This window comes from Salvelinus namaycush, chromosome 12 (genome assembly GCF_016432855.1).
Source record: "Salvelinus namaycush isolate Seneca chromosome 12, SaNama_1.0, whole genome shotgun sequence".
In the NCBI taxonomy this organism is placed as follows: Eukaryota; Metazoa; Chordata; class Actinopteri; order Salmoniformes; family Salmonidae; genus Salvelinus; species Salvelinus namaycush.
In genome coordinates this window covers 47,200,792-47,219,036 of record NC_052318.1, presented here as the reverse complement: position 1 = coordinate 47,219,036, position 18,245 = coordinate 47,200,792, and the positions used below count along the sequence as shown (strand labels likewise).

General features: G+C 43.4%; 1 protein-coding gene across 4 annotated transcripts in view; it reads right to left on the bottom strand.

Moving 5' to 3' along the window:
• Positions 1-3,329: 3,329 nt before the first annotated feature.
• LOC120057349 (A disintegrin and metalloproteinase with thrombospondin motifs 2-like) overlaps positions 3,330-18,245 on the bottom strand; it is a 57,647-nt gene continuing 42,731 nt past the window's right edge. The window contains exons 5-22 of one of the 4 annotated variants that reach the window (XM_039005931.1): positions 17,305-17,388; positions 16,528-16,684; positions 16,313-16,418; positions 15,929-16,075; positions 14,262-14,394; positions 12,672-12,785; positions 12,385-12,530; positions 12,094-12,269; positions 10,688-10,821; positions 10,087-10,252; positions 9,855-9,935; positions 9,295-9,458; positions 8,423-8,582; positions 7,865-8,015; positions 7,499-7,706; positions 7,242-7,371; positions 7,052-7,126; positions 3,330-5,097 (exon numbers count right to left, since the gene is read on the bottom strand). In XM_039005931.1, coding sequence (XP_038861859.1) covers positions 4,202-5,097; positions 7,052-7,126; positions 7,242-7,371; positions 7,499-7,706; positions 7,865-8,015; positions 8,423-8,582; positions 9,295-9,458; positions 9,855-9,935; positions 10,087-10,252; positions 10,688-10,821; positions 12,094-12,269; positions 12,385-12,530; positions 12,672-12,785; positions 14,262-14,394; positions 15,929-16,075; positions 16,313-16,418; positions 16,528-16,684; positions 17,305-17,388 — 3,228 coding nt within the window. In that variant the 3' untranslated portion in view covers positions 3,330-4,201. The remainder of the gene's footprint in view (positions 5,098-7,051; positions 7,127-7,241; positions 7,372-7,498; positions 7,707-7,864; positions 8,016-8,422; positions 8,583-9,294; positions 9,459-9,854; positions 9,936-10,086; positions 10,253-10,687; positions 10,822-12,093; positions 12,270-12,384; positions 12,531-12,671; positions 12,786-14,261; positions 14,395-15,928; positions 16,076-16,312; positions 16,419-16,527; positions 16,685-17,304; positions 17,389-18,245) is intronic. The other 3 variants (XM_039005932.1, XM_039005933.1, XM_039005934.1) reach the window with 3 other exon arrangements.

The window sequence follows — 18,245 nt, the reverse complement described above, 5'->3', positions numbered from 1 at the left end:
AGATCCTGGTTGGTGAACTTCTAATCCATTTGCAGTGCTTTTTGTCTGTTGGCAAGGTTAGGGATACCCACACATAATGCTTTTAATATAGTGTTTCCAACATACATATTTGACATGCATGATTACATATTAATTTATACAGTAATTATTATTCAATGTCCCCACCTGGGATTTGAACTCATAATGTCTTGGTTCACAGTGTTCTGCTATGCCATTATGCCAGTATCAGTTACTTTGACTATTCTCTCATCATTGATTTAATTTACATATTTCAATCATTTTAGGGCTTTCTGTATAGTTGTCTAATGTTGGTGGGGCATATTAACCTGTTTTACTGTTACTCCTGAATCACTATCATCAACAAAAGCTTTTCTTGACTGTACTTTTAACAGAGCTGAGATTTACTTCAAAGTGCATCACCCTATTGCTTACACCTATCCAGTTTTTTCAGATCTACACAAGTGCCTAGGGAGGAGGTGTTAGGGTTTCTTCTGGACAGGGCCTAACTATTCTGGCCTAATAAGCACATGCTCCAGAGATATTCCTTATTGGGCTGGTGGTTAGGTTGTTCGTCATTGATGCTGGTGGCTCTGGGTTCAAGACCTTCTAGGGCAGTTACCCTACACTCACATTCTTAGTAATATATGTTAATGTCATTATTCAGTAGAATCCTAAATAGTTGTGCATCTTAAAAACTTCTTACGGATCATTGGGACGCTACCATCCCACCTGGCCAACATCCCGTGTAATTGCAGAGCGCGAAATTCAAATGACAGAAATCGTAATATTAAACATTCATGAAAATACAAGTGTCATACATCATTTAAAAGCTTAACTTCTTGTTAATCCAGCCGCGTTGTCAGATTTCAAAAAGGCGTTACGGCGAAAGCACACCATGTGATTATCTGAGGACAGCGCCCGCACACAAAAGCATTACATACATTTTCCATCCAAGCAGAGGCGTAAAGAAAGTCAGAAATAGCGATAAAATAAATCACTTACCTTTGAAGATCTTCATCTGGTTGCAATCACAAGGATCCCAGCTACATAACAAATGGTCCTTTTGTTCGATAAAGTCCTTCTTTATATTCCCAAAAATTATGTTTCTTTGGCACGCTAAACTCAGTAATCCACCGGTTTCCCTCGTTCAAAATGCATACAAATGAATCCTGTAAGTTACCAATAAACTTCTTCCAAACATATCAAACAACGTTCCTAATCAATCCTCAGGTACCCTAATATGTAAATAAACAATCAAATTTAAGACGGAGACCGGAGACCATTATCGGAGATAAATAATGAAGTACGCGCACTCACCGGAACACGCAACAAACACTACAGCCAAAATGGGAGCCACTTACTAAAACTACAAATTCTAGCTCATTTTTCATAAAACCAGCCTGAAACTCTTTCTAAAGACTGTTGATATCTAGTGGAAGCCCTAGGAACTGCAATCTGGGAGGACTATCTTTTATATTCCCATTGACAGCCATAGTAATCAAGGGTGAACAAATTCTGGATGGATTGTCCTCGGGTTTTTGCCTGCCATATCAGTTCTGTTATACTCACAGACATTATTTTAACAGTTTTGGAAACGTTAGAGTGTTTTCTATCCAATACTACCAATTATATGCATATCCTAGCTTCTGGGCCTGAGTAACAGGCAGTTTACTTTGGGCACCTCATTCATCCAAACTTCCGAATACTGCCCCATAGCCCGAAGAAGTTAAAGAGAACTCTCTATTGTCTTTTTGAAATCTGCACCACATACTGTATACCTTGTAGAACAAACATGTCTCTGATTAGGAATCACATCAGCTCTCTATCTGGAACATTCCTAATGTGTTACCAAAACATGGCCAAGATGGTAGTGTTGCTTCTGCTAAAAACATATCCAGAACATGGTTGCCATATTCTGAGAATATCAGAAATGTGTATATTTACAGTAGCATGTCTGCACTCTCACATTTGCCATTTAAGCAATGATGACGCCAGTTATACCAAAACAGTACACAACACATAGTTCCATCTCCAAGTTTTAATGTGGAAAAACAGACAAATTGCAACCGAATCACTTGGGACATATCAGACATCACAATATGTTAAAGGTGCACTCTGAAGTTGCTACAACCATTTTTGAATGGTGTGGATTTCAAGAAAACAATTAAACTTTTATTTAACTTGGTAGCTGTATAGAATTAATAAAAACTGATAACATATGAGAGGTAGTGGAAATATGGTCATCATTTGTGCTCAAAGGTAATCCTACAGATTCCCATCTTTCAAACTCATTTTAATTAGAACAGATACGTGTGTTGTAACTGTCATTAACATATATTGCTGAGAACGTGAGCGTAGGATGACTCCCTTAGCAGGTCTCAAGCCCAGGCCAGCAGCTTCAATGACTAACACCCTAACCACTGTCCCAATAAGGGTTCTCAAGGGCATGTGTTTAATGAGCTAGTATAGTAATGAGCTGTCCAGAAGAAACCCTAAACTCTCCTCCCTAGGCACTTGTGTAGATCTGAAACAACTTGATAGGTGTAAGCAGTAGGGTGAATGCACTTTCAAACTAAATCCCAGCTCTGTTAAAAGTATTTTATTGATGATAGTGATTCAGGAGTATCTCTAAAACAGGTTAATATGCCCCACCAACATTAGACACCTATACACAAAGCCCTTAAATTGCTGAAATAAGTAAATAAAATCAATGATCACACATGGCCACCATGTCCGTGCCCAATATCCATTAATCTGACAATTGAGAGCAGGAAGATTGGAGTACTGTGGACCAAGAGGTTGTGAGTTCAAATCCCAGGTGAGGACATGTTGAATGAGAGTTAGTGCTTATAACTTACATATTTGACACACATGATTACACTTTGCAAGTTCAATTAATCACTGTGTGTGGGAGTATACTCAACTTTGCCAACAGACAAAGAGCTATCAGTGGTTCACTGATCAGTGCCTTGATTGGCTCAGCAACAGAATGTTCCCATGAAACATTACTAGAACATTAATATCTTATGTTTTGAGTTCTGCAACATTCCCATGAAATGTGTCTAGAACATTAATGTCCTACGCTCTGAGAACATGCACCAGCCCCCACTGTCACAGGACACCATCACCCACTTACCCCAAGGTGGCTCAACTTACCCTGTCCCTATGCTCTCCTTACCCTGTCCCTATGCTCAACATACCCTGTCCCTATGCTCTCCTTACCCTGTCCCTATGCTCTCCTTACCCTGTCCCTATGCTCTCCTTACCCTGTCCCTATGCTCTCCTTACCCTGTCCCTATGCTCTCCTTACCCTGTCCCTATGCTCTCCTTACCCTGTCCCTATGCTCTCCTTACCCTGTCCCTATGCTCTCCTTACCCTGTCCCTATGCTCTCCTTACCCTGTCCCTATGCTCTCCTTACCCTGTCCCTATGCTCAATTTACCCTGTCCCTATGCTCAACATACCCTGTCCCTATGCTCAACTTATCCCATTCCTGGCGTAAGTTGTGCCAAGATACAGTACCACTAATGTTATGTTTTCAAAACTATTATGTTTACATTAATTCTGATTATGTCCAGGGAAAAACAACAAATAAATATATGTAGATATCTTTGTTAGAAAGAATACTACAGTATATTTCCCTTGATACTGAATGTAAAAAATGCCTCAACATACTCCACTTTCCCCTATATATACACTGTATATATGTATGTTTATATATATTCTTTACGTAAGGGTGGTCCTGGGAATCAAACCCACTACCCTGATGTTGCAAGCACCATGCTCTACTAACTGAGCTACAAAGGTCCAAATTGTAAACTGTTCACAATATTAACAAAAGTACGATATGTAATAACATCAAAGCATAAAAGACAATTAAATCTCTTCATTGCCGAGCAGCAAGTACAAATGTGCAATTATCGCTCAAAAGATGTATTTACAGAATAGTAATTGTATATTCATTTCTCAATATTTTGTCTGTTTTGTCCATTGCTGTCCCCTTTCCTCATTGGATAAAAAAAGCGAAGCAGGCCAAATTCCAATCTTCAAGCCGCAAGTTTTAATTTCTACATGACTGACAGTCTCTGAACTGGAATGAGTGGTTTCACTCTGGTTTCAATAAAGCAAAATTGTTATGCAGGTGTTCAATAGGAATATCTCCATATAGAGCACGAACAAAGATGACTTGAATGACTGACTATCAAGGTCCTGGTTTTCTTTTCGCTCGTCTGAGAAGTAAGTCTTGCCTCCTTTTCTCGGCGAGGAGCTCTTGTATCCTTTTGTTCCGTGTCGTTTCTCGGAACGGAGGCCGTATTCTAGGAACAAAGTGGTTCTGAAAGACCTCATTGTCTACACCAACGATCCGATACGGCACGTCCACCGGGTTGTTTTCCCTCTTGTCCTCTGTCCGGTGGGGGGCTATGGTGGAGGGCATGAGTGTCACAACGACCCTACGCTGTGTTGGAATGGTCTTCCGTCTCTTGTCTCCTTTAGGTCTGGAAGTGGATGGAGCCGGGGTTGTCCGGGACTCCCTCTCAATGACATCAACCCAAGCTGTGGTGGACTTGGGGACATTTGTCGTTCTGAGAGTTGATGGGTCCTGACTGGTGGAGATTGTGGTGGCTTCAGCGGTAGTGGCGGTGATGATGGAGGTTCTGGGAAACGTAGTCTCCTCGGTGGTGGTGGTTGGAGATGGAGTACTTCTGGCGGTAACCGGGGAGGTGGTTATTTTTCTGGGCTGTCTAGTGGTTAATCCAGGGGCGGTGGTAGGCCTATATGTTTTACTTGTGTTGTGTTCGTCGGTTTTGGTTGTATACTCCCCATAATCATCATGCTCAACGTAAGCAAAGTCAGTGCTATATATCCCAGCGGTGGGTTTGGGTCTGAGGGTTGTTGTGGGGTTTGTTGAATAGGTGCCATTGATGGGGGTGGGTAGTGTGGTGTACCTCCAGGGCCCAGTGGTGAGGTTTTGGCCCATAGTGGTGAAGTTCCCCTCGGCGCAGGACTTGCAGCACATCTGTCTGTACCCAGGGTTGGTGCAGTACCTGCTCAGCACCTCCATACGACAGAACGCTGACCTATCCCCTTTACACTGCCCTGAAACACAAAGCAACACTCATCTCAGAAACACAACCCCTATAGGCCCAGATGTTAGGGTAAACATAATAAAGCATAAAACTACCCCAAAGAAAGAAAAAGTGAGGAAGTAACAGAAAAGGCTACTGTGATTAAGCAAGCATATAGGAAGGGGATGCTGAATGACTGAATGGATGTAAAACGGTAATACAGTTGTTATTCATCATATTATTCATCACTCGCGGTGTATAATCTGTGAGACAAAAAGTTGAATCATTTTAGGAGTTTATTTGTTGTGTTTGGTCTGTACTGCTAAAACAAACTAGAAACCCAAGTCATATGATACACTCTCCCTGTCAAATATATGAAGCTGTCTATGCAGTTCAGTATGGAGCTGTTTGTCTTGATTGAGTACTGTACATTAAATCAGAAGGTACTGTACGCAGTTAACAATTTAGTAAACACTTTGGTTAAGAACTGCATAACACCAGTAAGCCAAAACAGATTAACAATAACTGATATAAACTGGTTGTCAAGGGAAACAATAAATGTGTCCTCCTTTGGTGTAAAAGGAACACATTTAATGTCTCGTGATAAGCATAAAAACTCTTAATCCAGTATCTCTGATAAAACAATTTTTTTGGACCAATATATAGTAAGGAACACATGCTTTCAGGCCTTACAAGTTGGCTGGTGAAAGCACACAATTCATTGTCACCAAGTTCAGAAACTTGGTCCTTAATACAGGCAACACAATTTGATATACTGTAGATACTCCCAAGTCATAGTTTAAGTCTTGTTGACACAGGGTTTTCCCCACGGCGGACAGAATATAGCTTTCCACAATAATGATACAATGATAATAAATGACGATATCTGTGTTGTCCATGAAGGTGCTGTGAATAGAACCCATTTGGTTGTAAACATCAAGTTCAAGTAATTTTTTCATCCTCAGCATGCTTCTGCTGTATCACTCAAGAAAAAGCCATGTTTTCATTTCTCTCAACAGCCTGATAAGGCAAAGGTATTCTCGAGATGTTTATGACAAAATCATTGCATGAGGTATCTGAGTATCTGTTTTGACTAATGCCTTACAATTATACACTAACAAACAAGCATTTAGCGATATAAGGACACATTTTTGTGTCCTTGGTCTGACGCACAAAATGTGTTTTGAGTAAAATTCACAGTACTTTCGGAAAGTGAGAATGAACCATACTCACCTCCCCATAAACATTCTGGCCTCCTTACTAAATTCCCATACGGTTTAATGCTCATTAAACGTTTCACTTAAATATTTAGGTAGAATTGATACAAAAATACATATACGGTATGGTAACAGTCAGTAATGGAGAGGCATAGTAATCCACACCTTTTTTCTGTGGAACTATTTCTGTTGATAATTGTGTATGCATACTGTATAACTATAATGAGCCGCTGCACCTTTTGTGTTAACAACCATGGAATAAATGTCTCTTCTTGTTATCAAATCCACTGCAAAACTCCATATTCACTTCCATGGAGTGTCCCAGGTTGAAACCCAACAACACGCAACCAGTGAGCAACTCCATATACAGAGGCTAGGCCACGACCATAGTCCTGCATCCAGGCGTTAATAGAGCCTTATCGGGATGGGATGGGAACTTCCATTTCTCTCGTCAGCGAGTGTTCCAAGGCCAGCTCTGCAGCCTACAGTACAGTAAGACCCCTGAAGGATAGAGTGTATATGTGTGAGAGAAAGAGCCAAAGAGACCATAGTACAGGAAGCCTCCATCCCTCAGCCAGACAGAGAAGCCAAAGTCAGGCAGGAGCTTTTCGGAGCCAACCTCCAGTGTAGAGGAGAAGAGGAGAAGAACAGAGTGCCACTATCAATGCAGTCTGCCCCGCAGAGAGAGGCAGAGAGAGAAGGGTAGAGCCCAGGTGAGCAGAGGCATGCAGCGGACCCCACACTCCGCGCTATAGAGGGGGCGTTTACTTGAGGAGATCTTGGGTACAGGAAATTCGGGGTTGGACCGTGACAGCCACTGGATCAAAACTTTTTTTCCGTCACCTGAGAACAAAACAAACAGAAAAGGATTGTGCACGGTGTGAAAATCAAACAATATTGTATCAGTAATATATTTGTATGTACTTGTGTTCATTAAGCCTTGAGATTTGACAGTCACCTGTGCAGGGGACTAGCTGGCAGGTCCGGAGTGTGATGGGTTTGGTCTCCATGCAGAGTCCAACTGAGTTATCAGGAGTGCTACACAGAACCTGGCGCTCCTGGGTCCCGTTGCCACACGTCACCGAACACTAAAACACACGCACACACTCCTCTGAGTTAAAGATTTCATGGAAACAAGTGTTTTCCTGTTTATCTTATATTTGCTGTCGGTAATGGTGGAGAATTATTCACATTTGTCTTTCAACGCCTACGTACCTGGGACCAGGGTCCTACTCTCCACTGGGCAGGACAGAGCTGGCGATTGCAGGGTCGTCGTCCCTCTGGCCTGTCATCATTACAGTACTTGCTGTGTATGGAACGTTGGCCACCGCCAGAGAGGGGCTGCTGACAGCGTACAGAGCGGCTCTGGTAGCCAGTCTTCCCACAGGATGAACTGCACTCCTCCCAGTCCCCAGTGATCCAACTGGAGAATAGAGTAGACACACACACATCACCATACAGGTAGAGTGAGAACAGAAATGACTTACTGAGACAACAGGAATATTAAAAGCTTATGTACAGACATAGTAATACAATAGTTACGTAGAACATTCACAGTACATGTATCAAACAAACACATACATAAATGCATTCACATACACTGGCTGGGAGCACTCTTTCTGGTTACAATCCCTGCTGATAGCTCTGAGATTGTCGATGTTCACACAGTTGGTGCGGTGGACCATCTTCCCATCGGACTTTCTCCTGCAGCCAAACCGTGTGTACTGCTTACCTATCGAGGGTACAGAGTGTGCACAATACCACTCACATCAACAATGTCGGTCAACATCCAAGGTTATTTGACAGGTAGCCCTTTCCTGCAGTCAATGACAAAAAGCGCCCTCTTTGGTTTCATGGGTGGAATGTTATTCATATTTTTTATAATTTCATAATATAATTCAGTCTTCTGTGATGTACAGTATATAAAGTGTAACATTGGGATGCAAACTCAAAATGTACATGGTATAGGTGTCTTCTTTCTCTAAGCCCATAACCATGTGTGTGAGGTCTACACTTTTGTTTCAAAGTAGATTTGTTGAAGACTACCCCAGAATGTGTGACCCTGATTCAGCCCACTGCAGTAAAAGGTTTGAATGGCATATTTATTGACCCTTTTAAAAGACACGCTTGTTTACCTACCTCCTCCACAGGGTTTAGAGCAATGAGACCATTTCTTCAGAGCCCATTCAAAGTAGGCTGTGTCCTCCTGCACCAGGTTGCTCTCTATGGATGACTGCAGCTTCTCGTGGAGAATGTATTTGTAGGAGAGGGTCACTTTGGAGTCACCGTGGGAACGGATCTGTGGGAGGAAAAGATACAGTAAATGCCACAAATGACAAATAGTAAGTTAAGGAGCAGCTTGAGACGTGGCAAACATGACAGCGACAATGATATGGTACATTTTCTTTAACTACTGCGCTTTTCTTTTAAAGGTCCACACTGTTAGGTTGTAATAATATTATGTGGGATGCAGTTATGGCCTTCCAGAGACATCACCATGCAGTAAATGAGTTAATAAACCAGTAAGAAACATCTTTGCCAAAACCAGCTAATTTTTCGTTTTCCCCTAAGACCACTCCAAGACAGTCCTAGCAAAATTCTTGCCTGAGAAATGGCTCTTTGCTAAGAAGCTACTTTGATTTCTTTTTGACAATTTTAATTGAAAACAATCACAGTAAGGTAATTAATTGTTACCCAAAAATGATTTGATATTGAGAGAAAAACAGCTGCATTGGACCTTTAACTAACTCCACATGAGGCAAACAGATGCACTGAGGTTTTTGCCAACGATATGACTGGATAGTGGATACTCACTGCACAGAGAACATTTCAGGTTAAATTATTTCCTGAAGCTACTGCTAGTATATCCGTTGGTGAGGTGGTTTTAACTAAAAGTGGGTAAGGACTAAACAATGATATTAAAAACATTGCTCTGTGGCATGTAGGCTACACATTAATACAGGTCATCGCAGTCATTTTGACTTGTCAGGGACCTGAGTATATTGACTCACCATGACCAGAACAGCGTATCCCAGAGGTCCTGTGGTCTGGACGGTCTCCGTGTCGTCATCGTTGTAGTACTCCCACTCCACCCCCTTCTCTATCACCATACGGGACTCTGGGAACTCATCCTCGTTATTCAGAAACAGATGACCTGTGGCCTGGTTCTTCACCGCTGACACAAGGAGAACAATGAGAAAAGGAAATCCTAATGGTTGGTTTCTTTTCCGTCTCAGAATTACACTTTTGGTTAAACTTGAATTTTCTAAACTTGGTTATTCATATGAGGAACAAACCAGAGACATTTGGCAGGATTATGATGATGAGCATTAGAGCAGTATAAATCAGTATCCGCAGGTGATCTCTTCCCAGCAGTCCAGATCCATTATTGGCAGCCAGCTAGAGTTGTCTGTACTCTCAAACCCAACGCAGCCAAGACCTGACTGAAGCAGCAATTAATAACAACCTTCCTTACCCAAGCTAGTCACAGATTACTGATTTATAGAGGCCAATGTCCAGGATATTAACGACCCACTCTGTTATTCACAGAACTGTCCATAAATAAACCTACCTAGGATGTGAGGGGTCCCCTTGAACTCCTGGATCAACAGATGCCTGGCCCCTCGGGGGATTTCAAGTATCTTGAGGAAACCTGAAACAAACCGCAAACAAAATAGATGTGTGATGACGAAGAGTCTCGTCTTGGTATAAAATTAGCTTAAGATACCGAGAAGAGCATCCCTAGACTCCCATTAAAAAATAACAAATTGTGAAGTGAGGGTAGAGGATGTTGAGGGGCTCACCTTGTTTTTTAACGCTTCTAGTGAAGTTTCCCTTGATGATCTTACAGCTGGAGTTGTCTCCACCGCATATCCCACATTTGTCCTCCTGCATGTCTGAGGCTATCTGGTTATCACAGCCAACGTGCTGTAGAGAGATACGCTGAGTCAGTGTTTGGGAGTATGGGACCTGGATGGGTCAATCAGGACAAAGACATTCTTTCTGACAAAATTCTTTCTGACAACCTCCTCCCTCTGCACAGTCAACATTTGAGAGTTGTACAGTGCCGTCCACCTAATTACTCATACTGCTGTAATAAGGTGGACAGACAGTATAATACATTATATTTCAATATGTATTGCACGGAAAGGGAAAATAAGGAGAGAGAGAGAGAGCGAGAGAGAGAGAGAGAGAGCGACCAATGGTTCTCGTCAGTATGGATCAACAGTCTGGGAAACCCATATGGAAAACGGTCATAACTTCAATTGCACCAGACCAGTGCAAATACCCAGTAGCAGGAGGAGATTTATGGGATTGTATAAGGCGTCGTAATGTTTATGGCCGTATTTCATAATGTCCCTTCATGCATGACTTCTGTAGGCCATAAGACCTACCGATGCCTACCTCACAGTCCCCCCGCACACATGTACTGTAAGGGTCTTGGTAGGAGCAGCGTGTGCCATCGTGCACCATCCTGTTCATGGCCACCACGTCTCCCGTCTCCTTAGACTTGCAGTAGAGTTGGCATCTCTCATCAGCTACAGTACAGATGAGAGGGGAGGAGAACATGATATAGGGTTTCATAAAGGAATTATAGTCATATAATTGGGCACAGTTAATATGAATATGGGCACAGTCAAAGAAAGCTGAAGACATGTACTGGTCTTCAGCTTTCTTTGACTGTGCCCATATTCCGGTCCATATTCCACTGGCACAAATGAAACCAACTGAACAAACAATATTTGGAATTCTATATCATACTATGTCTGCATTATTTTGTTTAAGTCATGAGGATACACATTTATGGCAATAACAACAGGATAATGCAAAAGGACACTGTAAGGGTGTGTAATGAAACCCTTCATTTATAAAGCTAATCAAATAACACAATAACAATCTTTCCACCCCGGAGGAAAGCAGGAGGGAGATTCCTGAGTAATGACATTTCCATGTGTCCTTATTTAAACACTGGCCTGACCGACGTTCCCCTGACATGTGGAGAGGCATGGCCTGTCTGTCTGAGGGCTTCTCAGATTCCCCGGTAAACCAATCATTCCCCATTGACCCCACTCAGAACAATCATTATGGTTGCCAAGAGACTTGAGCTGCTGGGTCATTAACTGAGCTGATACAGCCTCGTGAAGTACTGTGAATATCAGCGCAGCCAGATGCTCTTCCTCCTCCCTTTCCTCCTCCCCCTGCTCTCCACTTAGAGCTCAGTTGTCTGTTTTAGCTATGGGCCAACCTTACGTAACTTCAGATTTTTATGATGGTTTGCCATGGAAATTGGTCCTGGCCTCACAACGGAAGAATGAGAGCAGTGGTGTAGAATTGTTCCTTTCTCTGTCTCAACAAAGCCTCCAGGTCAACTTCTGATTAAAAAAAGCCATCTGGCCTCTCGACAGTCCATGGATGGAGAAGGGCATGCACAACACAGGAGGTTGGTGGCACCTTAATTGGGGAGGACAGGCTCGTGGTAATGGCTGGAGCGGAATAGGTGGAATGGCATCAAACACATGGCTCCGTTCCAGCCATTATTATGAGCCATCCTCCCCTCAGCAGCCTCCACTGATGCACAAGACGGAGAAAGTCCAACTCTTATTATACTCTGCTTCTATTCCAGGTGTAACAATATGGCAAATAGTAGCGTCTTATTTTTAGTGTCCAAAAAGTGGTAGTTACGCTATAACACTGTCCACATGTTTAAGAATGTTGCTAAAGCATATTAACGTCAGTCTGAACCCTTCTCTGGCCCCTCTGTCTTTTTCAAAGCCAGGCCTTTTGACTCCCAGACAGCGTTGTGGACTTACGGTCAGGATGCTCATAGGGCAGCCAGTGGTGCTTGGCGTTGTCATACTCAAAGTAAGGGTCCCACATCTTGCACTGCTCCTCCCTGAAGTCAGCGAAAGGCTTGGAGCACTCCTCTAGGTTGCACAGCTGGAACTCATAGCTGTTGCCATAGCAGGTGCGTCCTCCATTGGCAGGGCTGTGTTATGGCACGGGAGAAAGACAGCGGGAGTTCCTGACATTTTAGATATCTTCCTATTATGAAGAGAGAGTAAATGCACATCTATCTGTGTGTCGTCTTGTGTTGTACTCACGTCGGGTTGTCACACTGACGGGTCCGGAAGCGCACACCACCCCCACAGGTGCGAGAGCAGGAGCCAAAGTTACTCCACGTGCCCCAGCCCCCATCCTGCCTTAGAATGTCTGGGGTCAACTTGATGCAGTAACCTTTGAAGCAATGCTGAAAGAGAGGGAGAGGGATGGGACGAGAGAGAGTGAGAGAGAGAGAGAGAACCAGGGTGAGAGGAAGAGAGTTGCCACTGCTTATGTTTACACAGACGTTGTAGCAAAGCATTAACGTGTAAAGAGGAATCGTTCTCACCTTCCCCGGTGAACACGTAGTGCCGTCGATGGGCGGACCCTTCTTGGTTTTGCAGAAGAACGGGTTGTCTGGGTGACTGCACCAGAGCTGCTTGCAGGGGTCGTAGGTGCTGTACTAAAAGAAACAGATTCATGCTCTCTCTCACACATGCAGCTGAAGGAAGCTTCCCACAGCCTTGACATGTCAACCAAGAAAACATCAACAGTAGTGTGTGTACACAGCCGTTTAACATTGTTGTTGGTGGTATTAACTTAATATTATACCAGTCCAATATAATCGCTAAAATTGTGAATAGTTGTAACTGTACACAAGATACGGTTTACACAGGTCAATAAATAATGCTGTCATTAAGGACGTCTATGTTTAATACTTACATTTTGTGAAGTACATATATTACCAAGGCCCTTAAACAAGACATTGAACTTGGTCAAATCTGATTCACCAATGTTTGAATTACATACAGTACATAGAACCACACATACTATGACTCTATTGCGGTCCCTCACAACACAGTACAGTCAGATACATTTGCAGGAGGATGTTTCAGGTCTAACGCCTTAACTCCAGTAGTTTAGACTGTAGGTTAAAATCACCCCGTCTTTGCTTACTCCATCACCATCAGATAAACGAACAAGCTGCGTGCGAACATACAGTGCATGTAACCTGGCCTGAAGGACATGGAACAAATCATGGAGTCAGATGTGTGTGTGTGTGTGTGTGCCAGTGTGTGTGTGAACACACGAGGACAGGTCTGTAAAACCACAGTCCACCAAGCTCATAAAATACTAACCCTGATCGACACAAATGTACATGAATGTCACGAAGGATAGACAGTGACATGGTTGACCACCCTAACAGACACCTTAACAGCTACATGGTTTGTGGACAACATTAAACAAAGAAGTTATGGACACTCTACTTCTCGGACCTAGGCTTATCCCTTACCTGCTTTGCTGAACGGGCCACCCTTCGCAGCTAAGGAAATAATTTGACAAGAGAGTGAAGCAAAGTGTCCAATAGGCACTCCCTCCAATTTACTCCAGAATGTGATCCAAAAACCTGCTGTCCCAGCTGTCTTTATTCTCTCCTTTCCACATCAAACAAAAACCATCTCTCCAAATAGTTCAGCCTTCTTGAAGCGATACAATGAAAAACAGTTCAATATAACTGACTCTGAAGTGTTGATTTCCTCTTTAGAGAGGCAATTAAATATACCGTTATTGTTTTGTAGTTCTTTTCATCCAAAGACTAATGAGGTCATACTGCAGCGATAGGTCAAGTCAGCCTGCTTTGAACTCATGACTTCAGAAAAATCTGATTTGTTCCCCTGGATGCTTTAAAAGCTAAGATGGCTCCAATTTTATGGTCACACCCTGACCTAGACAAGGAGGTCAAGGAGGAAGTCAGGACGATGGTCATTAGAGAGACCCTGGAGTGAAGCTCAAGCTCTATTGGATTTTACCAGCCCCAGATGGCAGTCTTTCTAAGGGATGGATATTCAATTCAATTGGTAACGCCACTAGATGCTGCTGGTGTGGCGACTAGTCAGCTTGTTGGGCATACGGGTTGAGGAGTTGATGAAGGACTCACCGCCGTGCACATGGTGTAGCCGGCGCCAAAGTCAAATCGACACTGCTCGTCCATGGAGTAGTGGATCCCTGGTAACTGTGGCAACGCCGGCCAGTCATGGTCAAAGGGGTCGTCACGGAGACAGTCATAGGAGCTGTGGGAGAAAAACGTTCATTGGAATTGAAGACTTTGGTTTCGATCTAACAGTTGAATAAACATTTCAAAATCTAACCCTAACCCTTCACTGTAATCACATAAGGAATGAGCCACATGACTGCAAGACAGAAGAGAACAAGACAGAGAAACCTCCATAACTGACCTGATCTAATCTGTATAAGACCATTAGACAACATACAGTGCATTTGGAAAGTATTTAGACCCTTTGACTTTTTCCTTATTTTGTTACGATATAGCCTTATTCTAAAATGGATTCAATCTACACACAATACCCCATAATGACAAAGCAAAAACAGGTTTTTAGAAATTTGAACAAATGTATAAAAAAAGAATAATAATTAAATATCACATTTACATAAGTATTCAGACCCTTTACTCAGTACTTTGTTGAAGCACCTTCTGCAGTGATTACAGCCTCGAGTCTTCTTGGGTTTGACACTACACGCTTGGCACACCTGTATTTGGGGAGTTTCTCCCATTCTTCTCTACAGATCCTCTCAAGCTCTGTCAGGGTGGATGGGGAGCGTCGCTGCACAGCTATTTTCAGGTTTCTCCAGAGATATTCGATCGGATTCAAGTCCGGGCTCTGGCTGGGCCACTCAAGGACATTCAGATACTTGTTCCGAAGTCACTCCTGCGTTGTCTTGGCTGTTAGCTTACGGTTGTTATCCTGTTGGAGAGCACACTGGAGCAGGTTATCATCAAATTTCTCTCTGTACTTTGCTCTGTTTATCTTTCCCTCAATCCTTACTAGTCTCCCAGTCCCCGCCGTTCAAAAACATCTCCACAGCATGATGCTGCCACCACCATGCTTCAACATAGGGATGGTGCCAGGTTTCCTCCAGACGTGATGCTTGGCATTCAGGCCAGAGAGTTCAATCTTGGTTTTACCAGAACAAGACTCTGAGAGTCTTTAGGTGCCTTCTGGCAAACTCCAAGCAGGCTGTCATGTGCCTTTTACTGAGTAGTGGCGTCCGTCTGGCCACAAGCTCTGTCAGAGTGACCATCGGGTTCTTGGTTACCTCCCTGACCAAGGCCCTTCTCCCCCGATTGCTCAGTTCGGCTGGGCGGCCAGCTCTAGGAAGAGTCTTGGTGGTTCCAAACTTCTTCCATTTAAGAATGATGGAGGCCACTGTGTTCTTGGGAACCTTCAATGCTGCAGACATTTTTTTGGTACCCTTCCCTAGATCTGTGCCTTGACACAATCCTGTCTCTGAGCTCTACGGACAATTCCTTCGACCTCATGGCTTGGTTTTTGCTCCGACATGCACTGTCAACTGTGGGGCCTTATAGACAGGTGTGTGCCTTTCCAAATCATGTCCAATCAACTGAATTTACCACAGGTAGATGCCAGTCAAGTTGTAGAAACATCTCAAGGACGATCAAAAAGTAATGCGGTCTGAATACTTTCCGAATGCACTGTAAAGCCATGTTCTATGGGGGATTGAGATGTGTCGGTCCTGACTGTGGGAACAGAGAGAGGTCAGAGGTCAGCATTGACCTGGACTCACTTCAGGTACTTGCTGAGCTCCGCCTGGCTGCATCGGGACCAGTGGAAGCGATGGAAGGCAGCCTGCACCAGAGGGGCCATGATGCTGCCCATGGGCACCTCGTCGCCACACTCATTACCAGGGGGGCCATCATGCTCCATACCCAGCCTGCCAGGGGAAGACAGGATGGCATCATATAAACAGCAGGCACTAATACACATCTGTGAGTATTCATGCATGTGTCCTGTGTATTCATTTTTTTTTATAGAGTTTCTTGTTATCCTACGAAATGTAAATGCATAGTAGTAACTGTTGTCATGCATACAATATTATTGTTGTAATACATACAATAGTACAATATTTGTGCATACTGTGTGTTGAACGGTGTGTATAAGTGTGTCTCACACGTGTCCAGTCTCATGTGCCACGACGAAGGCAGAGGAGAAGCCATCCTCGTGGTTGAGAGTGCAGCTCCGCACTGGGTGGCACATACCCGTCACAGGAGCGTAACCTAAGCAACGAGAAAGAGAGCAAAAGAGAGAGAAAAGAAGGAATATGTATACTGTGTGAACACACATGATGTGTATATCGTATGAGAGCACATTAAGTATCTCCAGTACCTTGCATGCCGGAGGGACCAAACTCTTGTCGGGTGAGGAAGATGGCATGGTCATGGTACTCTGGATCACTCCTGTCTTCCTTCTGCTGCAGGAAGGCCCAGCGACAAATGTTCTCTAGACTCTGAGACGGGTTGCCCAGCTCTATCAGACTCATAGACTGGAGACAATACAGGAAAGGACCAACTGTGACCACATTACCTCAGTCCATTCTTACAACATAGTTATGCTAACGAACTCAATCAGTTATTGATGAGGGTGACTCATCAAGAGGATGTCGACAACTTATTTTTGTATATTTCCCTGTATGTCTGCAATGCATTGAAAAGGCTTTTTTCCCAAGTATTTCTGGCATATCCTTCTAGCCAGTAGGTGGTACTCTTGAAGTGACAAATGCACACCGGTTCCATGACAGCAAATGAGGAATTCTCTCATATAAACGGACACATCCAATCCATAATACAATTGATGTAACTCCGCACACAACAAAATGCTTTTGCAGACTAGAGATAATAGGGTTTTACTATTACATTTACTTAACCAAAGTAAATACAGTAAAGGACTATTCTGTTTTTGATCAAGCTTTTTTTATTTGGCATTTTAAAGATTATACAGACTAACAGGTAGAGGGCAAAACAATCAGATCCCTTACCGCATCAACCCCGCATGCTCCAACAGAGCCCCACCGCAGTACCAGAGTATTCTGACATGGGAATCAGTCTGCTACAGGTTACATCTGCTGACCATGTGAGTGAATGACTGAGGCCTATTGTGTCTTACCTTGGCAGGACACAGCATGATGATACGGACCAGAACCACGTTGATGTGAGCACCCAGGGTACGATCCTGGTAAATCTCATTCACCTGCAGAGACAGACAGACAGACAGACTGACAGGAGCACGTGGCCTGCGACTACAGTACAGGACCATAATGCATATCACTTGGCTGACTTATCTGAGAGAGGTTGGATATTGTGCAGGAGGGAGAGAGCAGTTAACAGGACCTGGTGTGTTTCCATCTGACATTGATATGTTGGAATTTTATCAATGCATCATGTGCACCTCTTCCCCAGAAATGCACCTCTTGCTAGGAATGCTCTTCTCTCTCTAAGAGGAGGTCTAATTAAAAAAAGTATCCACACATATTTTATGTCTTCTGTCACTATTCCAGTCCCAACTGTCAAAGATTAGTAGGAGAGGCAGGGGTGTCCTCAGTCTGAGTGTGCATCTCCCAGAGAGGGATAGTCTCCTCTGGCCCTGTCTGTCTGTCACTCCTTATTCATTTACACACCTCACCTTTCCTGGCATAGGGGAGGAGGCCCACAACAGTGCAGTGAGTGAGAGTGTGATCTCTCTCTCTCTGTGTGTGTGTGTGTGTGAGAGAGAGTGAGTGAGTGAGTGTGAGTGAGCGAGCGTAGAGGAATAGAAGGAGGACAGTCCCCTGTCAGATAAGCTGAGCTAATGAGGCCAGGGGAGGAGAATAGAGACCTGACAAGAGAGCAGACACGCACACTGACAAACTGACTGACATGGGATCATGTAAAAGGTAAATCTGATTGAAAATCTTTAGCTGTATTACCATATCAGATTTCATCTAATACACATGGTAGCCATTTCACTACAATGGATCATTACAGGGTTTCTTGAAAAAGGCTAAAAGGAAACGTGTGCGTTGGAGTCTAGATACCTGATACACCGAATCCTTTATGTAATATGCAATT